Source organism: Delphinus delphis, chromosome 14 (genome assembly GCF_949987515.2).
Source record: "Delphinus delphis chromosome 14, mDelDel1.2, whole genome shotgun sequence".
Lineage (NCBI taxonomy): Eukaryota > Metazoa > Chordata > Mammalia > Artiodactyla > Delphinidae > Delphinus > Delphinus delphis.
Window position 1 is genome coordinate 66,931,613 of NC_082696.1, and position 19,536 is coordinate 66,951,148.

General features: G+C 36.3%; 1 protein-coding gene across 3 annotated transcripts in view; it reads left to right on the forward strand.

Moving 5' to 3' along the window:
• Nucleotides 1-19,536, forward strand: part of RNGTT (RNA guanylyltransferase and 5'-phosphatase) — a 219,260-nt gene that overhangs the window by 94,054 nt on the left and 105,670 nt on the right. For all 3 annotated transcript variants that reach the window (XM_060030237.1, XM_060030238.1, XM_060030239.1), the window contains exon 12: nt 11,962-12,030. In XM_060030237.1, the coding sequence (XP_059886220.1) occupies nt 11,962-12,030 (69 nt within the window). The remainder of the gene's footprint in view (nt 1-11,961; nt 12,031-19,536) is intronic.

Sequence of the window (19,536 nt, forward strand, 5' to 3'; positions counted from 1 at the left end):
CTACTATAGATAGAATACTGGTTTTTTTTTTTTTTCTGCTTAGATTTGTTTATTTTATGTATTAATTGGAAATATATCCTAACACTGAAGCTTTCTTTTGTTCCTGGGATAAGCCCTACTTAGTCTTAATATATTATTATTAATTTATTTTTTGAAAAAACTTTATTTTTGGAGCAGTTTTAGGTTCACAACAACATTGAAAGGAAGGTACAGAGACTTCTCATCTGCCTCTAGCCACCACACATGCATAGCTGTCTTGTTTGGTAAAGTCCACATTTTTTCTTTAATGTGACTAAGCCTGAACTGGGATTATTTCCCATTTGAAAAGTTCTGTTTCTGCTAAGTTATTTACTAAGTTGTCTTTCTTCATTTCCTGCTTGTCTGCCTCTCTCCACTTCTCCACACCTTTCCCTTAGGGGTAGTTAGTTATGTCCCCTGCAGGGTTGTATGTAGTTAGGATGTAGTGGAATACCGTGCAAGGAGTCAATCTTGAATGGTTTTAGGAAATTATGCTTGATTAAAAAAAAATAAGCAAGACTCCATCCTTCTCTTTCATCTCACACACTCAAACTAAAAAGAAAAAAAAAGGAAAAGGAAAGGAAAAAGAAAAGACCTAATAATTTCTTAAAAGTTTCTAGCAATGAATTTATTGCTTTTCTCTGCTTGGAGTCGTTTTACTTTCTCGTGTCCAGTTTGACTGCTTTATTAAAATTCTGTGGAAAATATTTTTACAATGATTTATTTATTACTGTTTTGAAAGTAAAATATTTGCTATGTAGGATGAAAGAGTAATAAATGTGAAGATCTCTCTAATAACTGTTGAGAGGATTAAGCAGAGAACTACAAAAGCTTTTTTTTTTTAACTACATTTAATTTCAAGGGCATGTACTCATCTAGTTTAATAAGGATTTTATAAATATTCATCTATTATTTTCTTGCATACTTTGCTAGGTAGGAAGTTTAGGTTTTATGTATGTATGTATTTCATCTGGCATTCAGATTTACTTTCTAGGTATTGCCTTTTCTTTCTTTTCTTAGTTTATCCTTAAATATAAATTTATAGTTCTTGTATGTCTAACACTAGTAGTTCATAAAGAAAATCTAGCCATAAAGTGTGTTATTTATATATATAAACGTTATATGACTTTATCAGTGTTTTATTGTTTGTATCACAGTAAAAGAAAAAGTAGCTTTGAGAGTATGTTAGTATAACTGTGGTTGAAGAGAAGAAAAAAACCTTGCCTAAATGTGCAGAACTGTTCTTCACACATAGAGGTTCTCAATGATTATGCCTAATTTTTTTATGTAATTACAGATATAATGGTGAAACTATTTTGGTTTAAAGGCAGACACAAGATGAAATGAGGCTAACTTTATATATTCTCATATTTCTGGTGTTTATTTTTGTATTATCTAGTCTATTAATATGTCATTCATCATTGAAATTGAATATGGCCTGATGGATCCTTTCAATCTCATTCATTTACCATTTCAGAGGAGAATTTAAGAAAATCACCGTAATGCATAATAAAGAGAATTCTTAATTTCTTTGGTATAGTGAGCCTCAAGATTTATTGTCCCAGGAAACTTCTTTTGGGGTAGTAAATCTTGTTCACTGAAACGTGAAGAAATCATTATATCTGGTGCCAAATATATTTTAAACATTTCTATGGACTCACAATTGTTATATGGGGAAATTTCTATATGTTTGCTCAGTATAAGAGCTTAAAAATTTTTTTACAATTAACATCCAGGAGATAGGTATTAGTAGATTCAGAAGAAAAAATAATTATTGGCCTCTAAAGTGATTAGGTGGCAGTTCCTTTTCTAAAAAAATCTGATAAATTATTCTAACCAACTGTGGTTGTGAATTTACTACAGGTTAACAAAGGCACAGGGTTGACTTATCATACAAGTGTCTTCAATTTCAGCTGAACACTTTTTTTTTTTAAGTGTATAACTCTTATCAATGTGAGCCAATATTTTGGTATTAATGTCTGACCTAGTAGTTTTATTAGAATTTTAAAATGAAAGATTGAAGTTAAATAATAGCCTTTGCCCTTTCTAGTTGCATAGAAAATTAAGTGAGCCTTCTAGTGATCATTGTTGAAATGATGGAGGGTACTTAGTTCCAGCACAAGTAACTTTTATAGTAGTACATTTTTTTTCTAAAGAAAAAAAATTCACTGCCCTCATCACATTGCTTGAAGAGTAGATAATTAACAATTTCAGACTTTCTTGAAACCTGCAATTTGTGTTTCAGTTCTCCCTCAAGAACTGAAAAGATGATTATAAATTAGAATGGACTTGGAGACATGGTTGTGAAAATGTAATCTTTTGAGTGGATTAGGAAAACAAGGGACATACATTTTTTAGTTAGATTGTGTTTCTTGGTTATCGAACACACATCTAGTCATTTTTATACCCCAAATAGAGCCAGTCTTATCAAAAGTAAAATATAAAAAAAATGTGTCATTGTTGAAGGATTGCAATAAAATTTTAAAATAATTACAAAATTTCTAGGAAAATGGACTTGGGGCTCCTTATTTTATGTGCTTTACTACTTATGGCAGTAGTAAATATATTTGAATATATATTGTATAATGTTTAGTCATAGAAATTTAGTCTGTGATGATGACCTCACAGGGTGCAAGTGAAGCACTAAAGAACTTGATTGGATTGTAGGGTCACAGATTAATCCTAATATGTGGCCTAATCCTGTCAATCTAATTAATTGGGTATGGTTTTACAAATACTTTCAGAAGTCACTTTAGAGAAGCCTTAAACTCCTCAGTTCCAGCATTCTTGCTAATAAGGCTTAAGATTCTGAAGACAAATTCATGAGAACAAATTGTAAATCATAGGTGTGATTCTGGTGCATGGATATCTTCCTTGACTTGTGACAGGGTTACACGGCATCATAGCAGCTTAGCTTAGCCAATGTTAAATGTGCTCAGAACATTTACATTAGCTTGCAATTGGACAGAATCATACAACACAAAGCCTATTTTTTAATAAAGTATTGAATAGCTCATGTAATTTATTGAGTACTGTTTCAAAAGTGAAAAACAGAATGGTTGTGTGGGTACATAAGAGTTCTACGTGTATAAGTTGTTTACCCTCATGATGACTTGGCTGACTGAGAGCTGTGGCTAGTTGCCACTGCCAGCATCACCAGAGAGTATTGTACTATATTTTGCTAACCTGGGAAAAGGGGAAAAGCTCAGAATTCAAAATTTGAAGTACAGTTTCTAGTGAATGTGTATCGCTTTCAGACCATCATAAAGTTGAAAAGTAAGTAGAACCATCATAAGTTGGGGACTGGCTATATCTTGTTCTGCAGCATTAAGTAATGAAGTTTCATAAGGTTATCAGAGGACTCTCTTGTTCACCCAGAACCATGTTTTCTGTACCTTGTTTTACCAAATTAGATGCTATTAATTATAAGACCATTCCCTTATTTTATGTACCACTGGATTTGAGAGACCTCTGCCAATTAAAATATGCTATATCATCAATTGTAAGATATGTCCTGTTTTCAGAGATGTGAAAAAATATGGGCTCTGAAAATGGCAAGTATATCTTTCCTGATAGAGGGGCTCCATATTTTCTCCATGCTAGCTCATAAAATTGGTTCAAATAAACCAGGTGTTTGAATAGATTAGGCTGAGATCAGAGCATCTATTTGTTTTTTTACTTTGTTTTCCACCAGTGTGTGCCATCCGTCTTGCTTACTTTGTTGAACATGTGTGGAGGTTAGTGGGATATTTAAATGAAGTTTATATGAACACATGGAATGTGGCTATCATAAATACGATGTGCAGAAGAAACATTTAAGAACAATGGTCATAATCAGAGCAATGTTGTATAGCCGGTGTTTTCTGGGAAGCAATAGTGTACTCTTACTATAGAAGACCAGTGTAGAATATGGTTGACCCTTGAATTTCACAGAGGTTAGGGGCCCTGACTCTCTGTGGAGTCAAAAATTCCAGTATAACTTTATAGTTGGTCCTCTGTTCTACATCCTTGGATTCAACCACCCACGGGTCGTATAGTACTGTAGTACATATTTATTGAAAAATATCCACATATAAGTGGACCTGCAGGATGGCGGCACGCATGAAGAAGAAGACCATGACCCAAGTGCTAAAATCCTTGTTGTGAGTTTGATAGATGGCATTGAAAAATTAGGGTTAAAGTTAGAGTAGCTGGTGGATATGACCAGAGGATTAGGACTCTTTATACAAAAGCAGAAAGTAAAGTCTTGGAAATAGCTGTAAATTGCTATGAGAGTCTACCATTGGGATGGGGATTATGTGGAGGCATGTGTATATTAGTTGCATGAGCTCTTTAAGCACCCCTTTTAGAAGTTGCTCTTTTCATTCTTTCTTCTTGGGGCTCTTTAATCCGTGAGCCCCACCTGGCCTTTTCTGTTACCGTATCTGTTAGTGTAATAGACTCTTCCTACTTCAAACCTTCCTCTTAACATCCTTTTCTTTTCTGTAGTCCATTTGAAATGCTAAGAAGTCATTTTAGAAAAAAAAGATGATTTATATCAGTTGTCCCCAACCTTTTTGGCACCAAGGGCCGGCTTCTGGAAGACAGTTTTTCCACAGACACGGGGGGGAGGTGGAGGGGGTGGGAGATGGCTCAGGCAGTAATGTGGGCGACAGGGAGCGATGGGGAGAGGCAGATGAAGCTTCTAGCTTGCCCACTGCTCACCTCCGCTGTGCGGCCCGGTCCTCAGGGGTGGAGACCCCTAATTCGTATTACCCCCTTTTTCTTCTAAAAGTTTATAAAAGTATACTTTTGGGGGATACTTAAGGTAAGGAAGAACAGTACTCTAAATATTAAATATTTGCTCTAGTTTACAGGTGTTATAATAACAGCTGTATATTTCTGAATTAAAATCTTACGGTAATTTGCCATGTTTGTTGAATTATAAACCAAAAGAAAATACGTTGAAGACATTAAAGGAATAGTATCATTATCTTTTTTGAACTCTTTATTGTGGATGTAATTTTACCCATCAACAAACAAATTTAACTGAAGTCTACTTTTCTTCTATTTACTGTGAACCTGAAAAGGAAAGAAAATGTCTGGTCACATAAATGGTTTTGGAGATCTAAGTAGTATTCTCTTTAAAAAAGAATGATTAAACTTTGCAAAATTATATTTATTACTGGTTTTAGGAGAGACCAACTTAATTTCATTAAAGTTATTCTCAGTATGTATTTACCAAAATTAAGCCATAAGTATAGTGCTTTTCTGAGTTCTAAGGCCTTCTAGTAAATTATCAAACCTGTGGGAGTCCCTGGGGGATTAAGTTTTTTGCAGCAAAATGGCAAACAGTTTTAAACTGTGTTACCATACACATAATGAATTGGTAGCTAATTTCATAGCCTTATTTTATCAATAAATGTGCATTAATCTTTAGGATGAATGGATTTGGTTTCACACGGATGAAATAAAGTTAAGTTATGCTTCTGGTTAACCTGACACTTTGAGCTTATTTGCTTAATCTATTGAATTTTTTAATGATAGTATATTTGACTATGTTTTTAGGTGCTTAAAATACAGGAACAGGGCTTCCCTGGTGGTGCAGTGGTTGAGGGTCCGCCTGCCGATGCAGGGGGTGCGGGTTCGTGACCCGGTCTGGGAGGATCCCACGTGCCGCGGAGCGGCTGGGCCCATGAGCCATGGCCGCTGGGCCTGCGCATCTGGAGCCTGTGCTCCGTGGCACAGCAATGAGAGGCCCTCGTACCGCAAAAAAAAAAAAAAAATAAAATAAAAATACAGGAACAATTAGGTGTGATACTTAACCTCACAGAGATTACATTTGAATAGAGGAAGTTAAACTGTTAAATGTCGAATCATCTTACTTCTGTACAGACAGAATGTTTTAAAACTATAGGCTGCGGGAGCACAGTCATACCTTGTATGACTTTGACCTATAAATGTGCTGTATGCACTTGGAAAAGGAAAGTATTTTCTCCTATTGTTGGGTACAGTGTTCTATAAAATGTCAAATAGGTCACGTTGTTTCATTGTTGTTACAGTCCTCCATATTCTTTCTGATTTTCTGTCTACGTGTTTGTAAGTATTTTTAAGACATCTTTACCGTTGCTCTTTGATTCCTCATTCTGTTCCTCCCAACCCCTGCCACCCCAACATCTCCCCTTTTGCCTTTTTGTATTTCAGTTGGAAAAAGTGCTACACTCTTTTCTTCTTCAAGTTCAGTGATTCTTTCCTTTGTTCTATCCAGTCAGTGGATAATCCCATTGATTGTCATTCCCATTGATTAGCATTCTTTTTCTTTGATATTATGTTTTTATTTCTTGCATTTCCATTTGTCTTATTTTTTATTATTTTCAACTTTTTGGTGAAATTCCACGTTTATTTATGCATGTTTTCCACCTTTTCCTTTAAAATGTTAAAGTTATTTTAAAATCTTTGTTTGATATTTCCAAAATATGGGCCATCCCTATGTTTTTTTCTATTGACTGCCTTATCTATTGAATGTAGGTCATTTTCTTCTTGCTTTGTATGTGTGTGTGGTAATTTTCGATTGGATGCTGGGCATTTTTTTCTGTATGAACAATATATACTGAGGTAGATGTCTTTGTGCTTAGTAATGGGCGTACCTCTCCTTTAAGTTTAATAAGCTTCATTTGCTGGAGGCGGGGTTAGTGGTTGAATAATCTGTATTTAACATGGGTTTGTATTGCTATATAGTTATCTTCTGTGCTCTGAAGACTTCAGATTCCTTAAGCAGATGACTTCTGTTACTTGAGCTTATTGAGAGAACTGGAGTATAAAATGGGTTTTCTCCAGTGTTCCTGCTTCACTTGTAGTGGGCTCTGCTTGCCTATACCACATAGTGGTCTATTTTTTGCTCTTGCATTCTCCCTCATATGTAATCGACTGTTTCTTGTCACTCAGTGCCTGATTTGTGCAGACTGTGGGGTTTTGTTAATTTTCCTCCTCAAGCCTTGCTGTTAAGCAGACCCTGAGCACCTGAGTCTCAGGGATGGGTTTCCCCTCAGTGGGCTGACCTCTCCCTCTTGGCAGCTGAATTTTGCCTTGCATAGGTGGGATGTTTTGGCAGGAGCAAGTTTTTCTCCTTTTTATCAATATAATATCCTTGGACCAAGGCTGTTTCTGGACCCGTGTGTAGCTGCAGACGACTTTATCCTCAGATGGCCTTTACTTCATATCAGGAAGGGTCTGGAAAGGATTTTATGTCTGTTTGCAACTAAGATGAGGCTTTCTCATCTTTCTTGTCCTACCCCTGATCTTTCCTGTGAATCCTGATAGAAACCTGGGGAATAGAGCTAGTGAGTAGGTTTGGAGTCCTCTTGTGTTTGGAGCTTCCAGGGATTCTATACTGTTATACTAACCCACACTTGGTTTTTAAGAATTGATCAAACTTTCAGTTTTTCTTTGTACCCACTTTTGTGGCAGCCATTTTTTCCTCTTATGCTCTTCCAAAGGTGAAGGGGTTCATGTGTCTCATCTTTCTTTGGAGGGCCTGGGATTCAGTTTACCTGATTTTGTGGACACCTCAACACTCTAAACCTTAACAAAAGCTACAGATTGTCTGCTTTTTAAAAATTTATTGTCAAGTTAGACGTATTTTACACCGTAAGTAAAAGTGGAACTTTCCCATAAAAAGCTTTTAAAAGATAACCTTAGGGGCTTCCCTGATGGCACAGTGGTTAAGAATCCATCTGCCAGTGCAGGGTACATGGGTTTGATCCCTGGTACGGGAAGATCCCACATGCCACGGAGCAACAAAGCCCGTGCACCACTAGCTCGCGAGCCACAACTACTGAGTCCGTGTGACTAGAGCCCGTGCTCCACAACAAGAGAAGCCACCGCAATGAGAAACCCGCGCACCGCAATGAGAAACCTGCGCACCGCAACGAAGAGTGGCCCCCCGTGGCCGCAACTAGAGAAAGCCTGTGCACAGCAATGAAGACCCAACACAGCCATAAAGAAAGAAAGAAGGGAAGGAAGGCAGGAAGGAAGGAAAGAAAGAAAGGAAAAGAAAAAAAAAGGATAACCTTAAAGATGGTGAACACTTTCAAGATTATGAATACAGACCTAAGGAATGGATGAGGGGGGAAAAAACTTTGCTAATGTTATTCAAACGGTACTTGTAGCTTAAGATAACATCTGTAGTGACGGTTTCATGTATAATTTGAAGTATGCTATAACTCAGAGATAGCAGTGAAAATAATGGAAATGTGTTAAGTGACTTTAAGTATTGGCTCTAACAATAAAGACACTGATATACAGAAGATGCTCATAACAAGTTTGGATAAATTTTCTTTCAGGAATTATGATTGGAAAAAAGCAATATTTTAAATTTAACATTTTATTTTATATATGTGATTTCTAATATCAATAAATGAATTATATATATTTATTACATAAATTAAGAAAATTTTTAGATTTTATCGCTGAAAAAAAACTTCCCTCCACCCCAAGAATTTTACCTCCCTTTGTATGTATCTTACTCATATAGTACATGCTACAATACATTTAAAGTCTGTATTTTTATTTTTATTTTTTTATTTTATTTTTTTTTGCGATACGCGGGCCTCTCACTGTTGTGGCCTCTCTCGTTGCGGAGCACAGGCTCCGGATGCGCAGGCTCAGCGGCCATGGCTCACGGGCCCAGCCACTCTGCGGCATGTGGGATCTCCCCGGACCGGGGCATGAACCCGTATCCCCTGCATCGGCAGGCGGACTTTCAACCACTGCGCCACCAGGGAGGCCCAAAGTCTGTATTTTTAAATGATGACTGGAGAACCTATATACGTGGGAAGTTTCAGAAGTCTTTGGGGCATTTGTTTCAGAGAGTCAGAGACTTTCTCTGGTTATTTCCTTTTTTTTTAATTTTCAAATAAATTTATTTATTTTATTTATTTATTTCTGGCTGCATTGGGTCTTCGTTGCTGCATGCGGGCTTTCTCTAGTTTTGGCGGGCGGGGGCCACTCTTCGTTGCGGTGTGCAGGCTTCTCATTGCCGTGGCTTCTCTTGTTGCAGAGCACGGGCTCTAGGCGCATGAGCTTCAGTAGTTGTGGCACGCGGGCTCATCAGTGCACGGGCTTAGTTGCTCTGCAGCATGTGGGATCTTCCCAGACCAGGGATGGAACCCGTGTCCCCTGCATTGGCAGGCAGATTCTTAACCACTGTGCCACCAGGGAAGTCCCCTATTTCCTTATTTTTAATTAAAGTCTGATTGAAATCTGTTCTGAGTGATTTTTAGCTGTCTGACTTGAAGCTAGTCACTTAATTGCTGATGGTCTCAGTTTCCTTTTCTGGTGAAGTGAATAGTAATATAAAATTAAAACTTATACATCTCATGAGGAGTTGTGTGTTTTGAGTGATGTACATATATTAAGAACCAGGTCTTTAATATATGCTAGGTAATATTGTAAATGTATTAAGTAAAGAAAGAAATATTGTCTAGAGTAATCAATAAGCAGTAAAACGAGTGAAAACAAGCAATATTCTTTTGACCTAAGAAGTTTCATAGTCCCTTAAATTCTCTGATTCTTAAAAAGTTAGAGTAAAATAAAAAAGGAAGTTACTTTCATTTCTGCAGCAGGTAACATCATGTTATCTAGAGTCTTGCCAACACTATACTTTATACTGTTAACTTTATATATACTTTATCTACAGGGATGGTCCAGTATATGAATGGGAGAAAGATGGTCTAAGAATGGAAAAGCTATGTTTACTTGCCGTAAATGATGTACCTACTATAAAAGAACAAATTGTTTAACCTTTGAAAAGTGTTTTTAAAAAGATAATTGTGGCATTTTGTTTTCATTGCTTCATTCCTCGGCAGGATTTTATACTATAAATTAGTAGGTTACCTTTTCTTACATGATGAAGTACAAGAATTATCAATTTTATACATTTTTTTTCTTGTTTGACCCTTTACCCATCATTAGTTCATAATAAGAAATCAGTACTTTTAATCCATATTGAACTTTTACTTCAGCAGTTTCCTCCTCATATGGGTAGGTCATTTAAACCTATGAATGAATTGGAGATCAATTTCAGATCTGGTCTGAAATTTTTACCTATTTGGCCAAACTCTGGATAATATGGCTCTAAGGTCCCAGTCTGCAAGCTCCCCACTTTCTTAGTGTCATAATAAGACGAAAGAACAAAACACAACAAAAAAGAAAATATCAAGAGCATTACAGTTGAAAAAGAATTGTGGTAAAATATGCGTAGCATGAAATTGACCATTTAATCATTTTTAAGCATTCATTTCAGTGGCTTTAAGTACATTCACATTGTTGTGTAACCATTGCCATCTTATATTTCCAGATCTTTTTCATCTTTCCAAACTGAGACTCTGTACCCATCAAACGCTAACACCTCGTTCTCTCCTCCCCAAGACTCTGTAATTTGTGTCCCCAGGAATTTGACTAAGGAGCATTACAGCTTTACGAAGTGTAGATTATTCAAACTCAAATTGGTCTTAAAGCAGTTAGAAACTAGGATTGCTCTTACTTTTCTTTGCTGAACTGCCCCCAGTTTAGAGAAATTACAGATTTCAAGGAATGAAATGGCAGAGAAGATGAAGTCACAGTTTGGGAGGAGAATCACAGATCTTGTGGCATGTGCAATATACTGGACATTTTGATTGTTGCTTTTGGAATGCAAATCTGCCTTTAAGTGTAGTGGTTTTTTAGAGGATGTGATTGTGATGAAAGATCGTGATTGAATAACACACAGCATATCCAAAATTTTGGTGGAACATATTTGAATCCCAGAACCATCCTAAATGTTTTTTTGGTAGTTGGCCAGACTCTGGGTAACATGACATTATTACCTGGCTCTGTGAAAGTATCTTCTGCTCTCTTCCCTGAAATGCAGAAAATCAGTGTGTAGGTCCTCACTCAGTGATGCATATGTTCAGTTCTTCAGAATAATATAAAAATCCATGGAAGAGAAGCATTTAAAACTACTTGTTCAGAACTAATTAGAGAGCGTTGGGCCTGTAACTCTGCTTTTCAGTAGATATGGCATTGAAAAAGCTTGTTATTTGTAATTCATGCTGTGTATTCCTTGCAATGCAGTTTTTTTGCTTGAAAAAAAATGTAATAAAGACAAAAAATGAGGCAAAAAGTAGGACAAAAAGAAAGGTTAAATTTTTCTGCTTGAAGGTTTGGGGATAACACAGATAATGCATTTTGGGGCTGCAATCCCCATGTTTGAGCTAGCTTCTTTTTACACATTCTCAGACAATCTTATCCCGGCTCCATCTATCCCCAAGCAAGATTCTCTGCTCTCTCCTTTTTTGTGTATGTTTAGTTTTATTCCCTTTATTTATTACTTCCCAGCGTTTCTACTTTTGTTTCGGTTTTGCCCTATGCCTTCCTTCCTTTTATGCTGGCTCAGCATAGTGCATTTAAAAATACGTTTTATAACTGGAAGTTTGTACCTTTGACCACTGTCGTAAGATAAATAAGTACTAGGGATGTAATATACAGCATGACTAATATAATTAACACTGCTGTATGTTATATATGAAAGTTGTTAAGAGCGTAAATCCTGAGTTCTCTTCACAAGGAAAAAAATATATTTATTTTTATTTTGTATCTGTATGAGATGAGTGCTGTATGTCAATTATATCTTAATAAAACTGAAGAAGAAAAAATTTTTTTTTAATATTTTATCCATCATTTTGGTTATTGTAGTTAGAACTGTTGTTCGAGATATCTAGCCTGCCATGGAATGGAAACCTTCATATATTAAAAAATAATCTTACAGTATATTAACCTAGATCCCTCTGGATCACCCCTCTCCCCCATTTTGTATTTCCATTTTTAAAGTTTATGTATTAAGAAGTTCTTATAAAGCTTACAAAAAATTAAAAAACTTTTAAAGTGATTATTGTGTTTCTAAAAATATGTGTATTTATTTTATAGCTACTTGAAGGAAACTTTGCCAAAGAAGTCAGCCATGAAATGGATGGTCTCATTTTCCAGCCCACTGGAGTAAGTACATTTGTCTCTGTGTGCATGTGTGTGTGTAGGTGTATCCGTGTATGCCCATGCATGTATATATAAAGTACATTTTCCTTAGATATATTTACTTAGGATTGATTACTGCTATAATCACTGCTTTTCCTTAAAACAAATTTTCATTATAAAATAAAATACTTCTTTTATACTAAATACATATAATAGTACAATGAACAGTTATTTGCTTTTCACTTAGCTTAGGAAATAAATATGACTGATCATTATTTTTCAAGGAAGTTATTAGTCTTTTAATATAATTAGTTTTCTTACTGCTCTTGCACAATGAATGTTTTGTTTCTTTACTAGAAATCTACCAATAACCTTATATAAATAAATGCTTATTTCTTTCTGTAGCCCAGTATATCTTTAAGTATTAATATTTTTAAAACTTCATTTTGCCATGGATGAGTAAAATTTAGAGTTATCAATATTTGAAGAAAAACACAATTCTTTGCATATTTATTCCATGTCAGATTTCTGAAACTCACTGAAGAACTTTTCACCAACTTAATGGTCAAATCATATATTTGGAGTAATTATGTTTTACTCATGGTAAGGTTTCCCTCCCTCCACATCATTGACGTTTTTGGCCACATAATCCTTTGCTGCGGGGAGCTGTCCTGTGCGTGGTAGGATGTTTCACAGCATCTTTGGTCTGTACTTACCAGGTGCCAGTATTACTTCTCCCTCCCACCCCTCTAGCTTGTGACAACCAAAAATATACACATTCACTGCCTCATTTCCCCTGAAGGGCAAATTTGCCTTCACTTGAGAACCTGTGCTCTGTGGCGCAGTGCTTTTCAAAAATGTGGCCTGTGGGCTTCCCTGGTGGCGCAGTGGTTGAGAATCTGCCTGCTAATGCAGGGGACACGGGTTCAAGCCCTGGTCTGGGAGGATCCCACATGCCGCGGGGCAACTAGGCCCATGAGCCACAACTACTGAGCCTGCGCGTCTGGAGCCTGTGCTCCGCAACAAAAGAGGCCGCGATAATGAGAGGCCCGCACGCTGCAATGAAGAATGGCCCTCGCTTGCCACAACTAGAGAAAGCCCTCCCACAGAAATGAAGACCCAACACAGCAAAAATAAATAAATTAATTAATAAACTCCTACCCACAACATCTTCTTTAAAAAAAAAAAAATGTGGCCTGTGGACAAGGTAGCGTTAGCACCACCCAGAAAGTTGTTATAAATGTCACTCACCACAGACCTACTGATGAGAAACTGCTGGGAATGGAGTCCAGCAATATGTGCTTTCTCAGGCTTTCCCAGTGACTCTGATGCGTTTTCAAGTAGGAGAACCACTGCTCTTATAGGAAAGAGTTGTATTTCATGTACCACACCTTGTCATAAGCTTCATTTTGCCTTCACTAACTCTATCCTTAGAAATTAGGGTGCAAGCTAGTTGTGAAGTTATGTAGAGACACATCAAACTGGGTACCTGGAGAAAAGGGAAGGAGGCTGTAATATTTTTGAACATTATGTATTAAACGCTATATTATATATGCTTTATGTATATAGTAAAACTCTGCTATTATGCAAATTTAGGTATAACGTGGTATGTGATTGGCTTCTGTCTTCCTCCCAGCCCCCCTTGCCAAACAGATGGGGGGAAAATCTTTTGTGGTCGCAGGAGGAGGAGATGGAGGAGAGTTAGAGGCTGGGGACAGAAATAGTAGAAAATACTATTTTAGGAAGATAGACATTAGATCTTTGAGTTCCAGTATTTTCTAAGTCTAATCTCCCTGGATTGAAAGAAATAAAATCTAACTATAACAGGAATTACAGTGTTTCACTCTGTTAAACTCATGGTGGTTCAGACCCATGCATGTATGAGATTTTGGTATATGTAAGAGAAATGGCCTGACAGGTGAGTCTTGTGATGTCTAGTGTAGTAAGTTGGTTTATCAGTCTGTCCCTCTTCTAGTAACCACACTTGTTATTATGATGACTTCATAATTGATTTTCTTAAGTATTTGTGGGCATTTGGTTTAACATAAAAGTTTCAATCAGTTTGTCAGGTTACCCAAAAATTCTTGTTGGGAGTTTAATTGGAAACGCTTTGAAGTTAGATTAATTTGGAGAAAATCAGTGTTTTTACAATGTTAAATTGCCTTCTCAATGAATAAGGTAGAGCTCTTTTCAGGTCTTTTACTGTTCTCCAATCCAGTTTAAGTTTTTTTTTTTTTTTTTTTGTGGTACGCGGGCCTCTCACTGTTGTGGCCTCTCCCATTGCGGGGCACAGGCTCTGGACGCGCAGGCCCGGTGGCCATGGCTCACGGGCCCAGCCGCTCCGCGGCACGTGGGATCTTCCCGGACAGGGGCACGAACCCATGTTCCCTGCATCGGCAGGCGGACTCTCAACCACTGTGCCACTAGGGAAGCCCCGCTCTAGGTCTTTTGTATAAGGAGGTAAGAAGAGAGTTGATTACAGACAGGTGTAGTTTCCAGTGGTGGGAGGAGACATGATTTTAGGTGGTCCAGAGACAGGGCATTAAATGACATTGCATTACACAATGAGAATTTAGTCCCATTCCAGTTTTTATACATTCTTTCAGTTTATAAATTATACTTATTTCTAGTTTTGAATATCTAAGATTTGCTAATCTTTCCCTTTTTAACAAAATGAGTGTGGACTTAGTTTTACACTGTTCAAAGGGCAACGTTCTCTACTGGAGTTTAGTATCATTGGTTCATTTCAATCATGTCTAATTTTTAATGCTACTTATTAGGGTAAGCGATACCATTGTCTATGTATGGTATAAGTGACGTACCATTTGGCATAAAGTTTCCTGAATATCTTTGGGGGCCATTTTTCAGCCTGCTGCAGTTATTTAGCTTGATATGACATTTCCAACTAATAGCCATAGACCCTAATACCCAGTGTCATTTCTATTTTGGTCCTTCTAAGGTTTTAAGTTACCTTCCTTTCTTAGGCTTTCTTTTTACAGCAAGTTCTGAATTAGAAGTTTAGGACTCTTAATCAGGCCAAGAACCTTAAAATGTAAAATTTGCCAGCATTTCTAAGTTTTCCTTCTGGGGAAGTCTAAAATCTTGGATGAACTCAGCTTTAATAATGAAGTGCAGTCAGGGTGAGTGTTAGACCCTTATGACAAAATAAAACAGTATATCAGAGATAACCTGTATTTTTTGTCATGTTAAAATATGTTTTCACCCTTTATTTTTACTTTGGAGGATATGCAAATGTTAGAATCCACAGTTCTTTTCCCTGGAATTCTTCAGACCAACTCTCCAGTGTCTTGCTGGGTGGCATTTGCCTGGCTTTTAGCATTCTCTGCATGGAGAAGATAAAGGGGCGAGGGTGTGCTCTTCAGTAGGTAAACTTTTCACTTCACTCTCCAAGGTTCACTTTTCCTCTTCTGTGGTTCTTGAATCTTCTGGACTGGAGCTTCCGTCCTTCAGTTTTGCCACAGAATAAACATCTCCTGCCTCTTGCCAGGGTGGAGGAGGGGAGCTGGAGGTGTAAATGCTCCTTGTGAAGACTTCTACCCAGTCTGTGTCCAGTACCAGGTCTCCCTTTCACCTCCTCGCAACCTTCTCAGTATCTGTTTTCCTATGTCACGTAGCCTGTTCTGGGGAACTCAGCAGGAATTCCTCTGCCTTTGTATTGGTTGCTGCAAGCACTTAGTATTCAGTGTTCTTTGCTCTCTGCTCTGTTAACTTCTCCATCTACTTTCTGTCTTTCCAGAATTCGACGCATTGTTTTCTGCTGTTGTCTTCTCTCCTCTCCTGATTTTCCTTTTCTATTGATTCTCTTTTCTGTAACTCTCATTTTAGTGAGGTTTCAAATCAAAGTGGATATAAATGCACATGTTTAGTCGACAACATTTATCAGAAAATCCCCCAAACTTCTCACAATGTGTGGTTTTGCATCTGTTGGCTTCCTTGAACCAACAGTTTAAATAAATGAAGAAAGGAACTGTTTTGAGTGACCAACTTAGCGATCTGAGTGAGGCTGCATAAAGTGGAGAGAAGATCCTGGTCAGGGATGGGCAAAGCTTGACTTATAATCTGCAGCCCACTCTCTAACACCAGAGACATATTCCAAAGGCAAATGAAGGGCAAAAAATGAAGAGAATTCTTGGTGCATCTACTTTTGTAAAAACTTCTGGGCCTACGTTTGTTTGGTGCTAGTTACTTAAAACTTAGCAAGAAGTTAATTCTGCTTCACTATAGTAATTATAGTAAGGGAACTGAAGTTGAGTAGAAGGTAGAAGATATTACTACTGCTAAAAAAAAAAAAAAAAGAAGAAGAAGAAAGTATTTTGAATCCTGGCAAAATATTGAGGAACAGTGATAAAGATACTATATTAAAGTGATGATTCTATTGAGGGTAAAACCCCAAACACCAGCTTAGAAGAAAGTTCATTTACCTTTTGATTTAATGTTCTGTTTTTCAGAGACATAACCTTGTAACACATCCAGAATTGCATTTAGTTTATTACTTTTATAAGAAAAGGGACAAGTAAAGCTAATGGTTGGTATATTTAGGAAAATAAAGCTTAGGATATTTCTTTGTGTTTATAAAGAAATGTACTAGTATCTGATATTTACTAAAATACAGCAGTCATTAATTACCATGAAAACCTCAATTAAAAAAAAGTAGATTAAATTGCACTTATGGAATTATAGTAAATCAAAGCAGAAAAGATACTCCTAAGATTATCTAGCCCAGTGGTTTCAAAACATGAATTTCCAAAGTTCTGGGTTTCTGTGAACTGCCTCAGGGGACCATGTGCAGGAATAGGTTACTAGGTAAGCATTCTGTTTATCTCACGGCAGCCCTGATTTATTTCTTTTATATATTGTACTTCTAGATAAGATTGTGTTTTAAAAGGGGCTTCATCTAAGTAAATACCATTTGTATCAACTGCTTTTTTGAAAGGTCACCAGTGATCTTTTTCCTCGCAAAATCATGTTCGTTTTTCAGCCCTTTTCTTACTGGATTATCTAGTGGTAGTCTGTACCGCTGTCCACACTTCCTTAAAAATACTCTCTTGCGTGGCTTCATGCCATTTCTTCTCCATCTCACTCAAGCTTTTCGTCTTCTACTAGCCATTGAAGTTCAGAGTTTCTGAAGGCTCGGTATGCTGGACCTTCATTTTTTACCATGCTCTGCTCTCTCCCTTGAAATCTCTTCCACACTTGAGTTACTTCCCGTAAGCCTGACTCAGACTCTAGATTTCTGTTTAAGCTCCAGGTTTGTTTATTTAATTGCCTACCCTGATATCACCTTTTAAATTTCTCAAAAACACCAGAAACTCAGTATACTTTGAAGCTGAACTCCATCCCTACTCCCCAAACAAACAAGCCAACATACAAACTGTACAAAATGATCCTTTCCCAACATTTCATCCCTCAGTTGCTTATATGCAGTTACTTGAGTGAGAAATCTAGATGTCATCTTTGACGCCTTTCCTTCTTTTATCCCTCTAATCCATCTCCAAATCTTGCTTTATCTCCTAAATCTCTCTTAAATTATTCCCTTTTCTCTCCATTACCACTGCCACACTTCAGTGACTTGTCATTCACTGCCTCTTGCCTGGACCACTGCAGCAGTGCCCTAACTGGTCCTGCAGCCTCCACTTTATCCCCCTCCAGTCTTTTCTTCATACCATATCCAGAGTGGTCTTCCTCCTTAATCTCTAGTGATTTTCCCTTGTTTTCAGGTTAAAGACCAAACCTAGATTTGAAGCCAGCTTACTCTCTTCTTTATCCCATGCTGCCTTTTTGTTTCCCCTTGTGTTTTGCTGTTGATGTGAAAGTAACTGATATTTTTATTTAAAGGTGACTTAACTATATTACTTTATTCATAAACAGTGTTTTAAAAAATTGAAGTATAAGTTATACTTGCCAAAATATTTAAATATTTTGAGAAAAATGGGTATTTTCTTTGAAGAAGAAATTGGCTGTTTATTTTAATATGAACCTCTAGTCTTTCTAAGGCTTAAAGCTCAAACTTTGAACAAACTGACGTGATCATTTTTAAAAAGAAGTATCTTCAGATTGAATTTTCCATCTGGTTATTAGTCTATACCATAAACCAGATAGGTTTTATTAGACCCTTATATATAAGGTTTTCAGTCTTACGGTTTCATTGACATTTTGAATTGCTAATCTTTTGTGGTTTGTTACCTAAAAATGAATATTTTAAGTTGGCCGTTTGACATTTTAATATGCTATAGGTAGTAGATCTTTTACTTGACAGCTATTAGATCTTTAAGTTTAATTTATAAAGTTGATAATCCTTGTTTGTTTACTAGCTTTTGCAAGCGGTTTTAATGATTTATGTAGCATAGTAAATTTTTATTTGTAGTAATGATTGATTTCTAACCTTTTAAAAATCATATTTGATTTTACTTTTGTCATCTGGAGACACGTTTATAGATAAGAATTTTTGTGCCATTAATACTCCCTCACTATGAAATAAAAACAGAATTATATGTAATGAATTGCAAAATAGAGGTGGTAATAAAAACTTGAAATATTTTCTTTGTTTTATTAAAATAAGACTTTTTCTTGTTTTATCTGCCAGCTATATTGTGATTAGTAAAACAGAATTGTTTCTGTATTGAGTTTAGAGTATTTACTCTCAAGCAATAGTGATAGAATTGTTTTTTTATGTTTTCATCACTATCTTGATTTTCTGTAAGGTGGGTCAGCTTGGTTTTATGTTTCACCCATTAATCAATTTGCATGTAAATAGAGTCAGCTTTGATTTTAATATTGCTTTCTTGTGAAATATTAATGTTTTTATTAAGTCTTTACTACTGCCAGGTATATTGAATGTTATGGATAGATTGTAAAATGAAAATTGGAATTAGTCTAATGTCTTGTCTTGAAGTACATGACGAATTAGAGTGGTTTTCCTCTGTAGCAGAGATGATGTTACCATGGTGAAAGCTTCTGTTGCCATGACATTTGCTTGCATATTTTGATAGGTCTTCAATTGAAGAAGGGCTCTGTTTCCTGGCAGACTGGAAAAGTGTCATTCTATCTTTCCCCCAAATATGTTATTTTTTTAATTGAGAAATATGTAATAATTTCCAAAGAATTGTAATAGTGAACTGCCAAGGAAGAAAATACACCTTGTTTATTTTTAATTTTTTTTCCTTAATCAACTTTTGGAACACAGCAAAATATTCTTAGCTTGCTTTTGTGTAAGGAAGAAGAAAAGAGAAGAATATTACTGTTCTAGCTTTCTTAATAAATAAAACATTTGCTTTTCCATTGAATTTTGTTGACAAAATAAACAGCTGAAGAGGAATAATTTGTAATCAGCCTCAGCTAGATATAGATATATACTGTTACTGTACAACAAAAAGACACTGCTAATGATGATATATTGTTAGCAGAGAAAAGGACAAATAAATGTAAATAAGGACTTCACAAAATGAAGGAATCAGTGAATTCCAAGAAGGTAAATATATAAAGTGCAAAATCAGTTTTCATATAAATGAT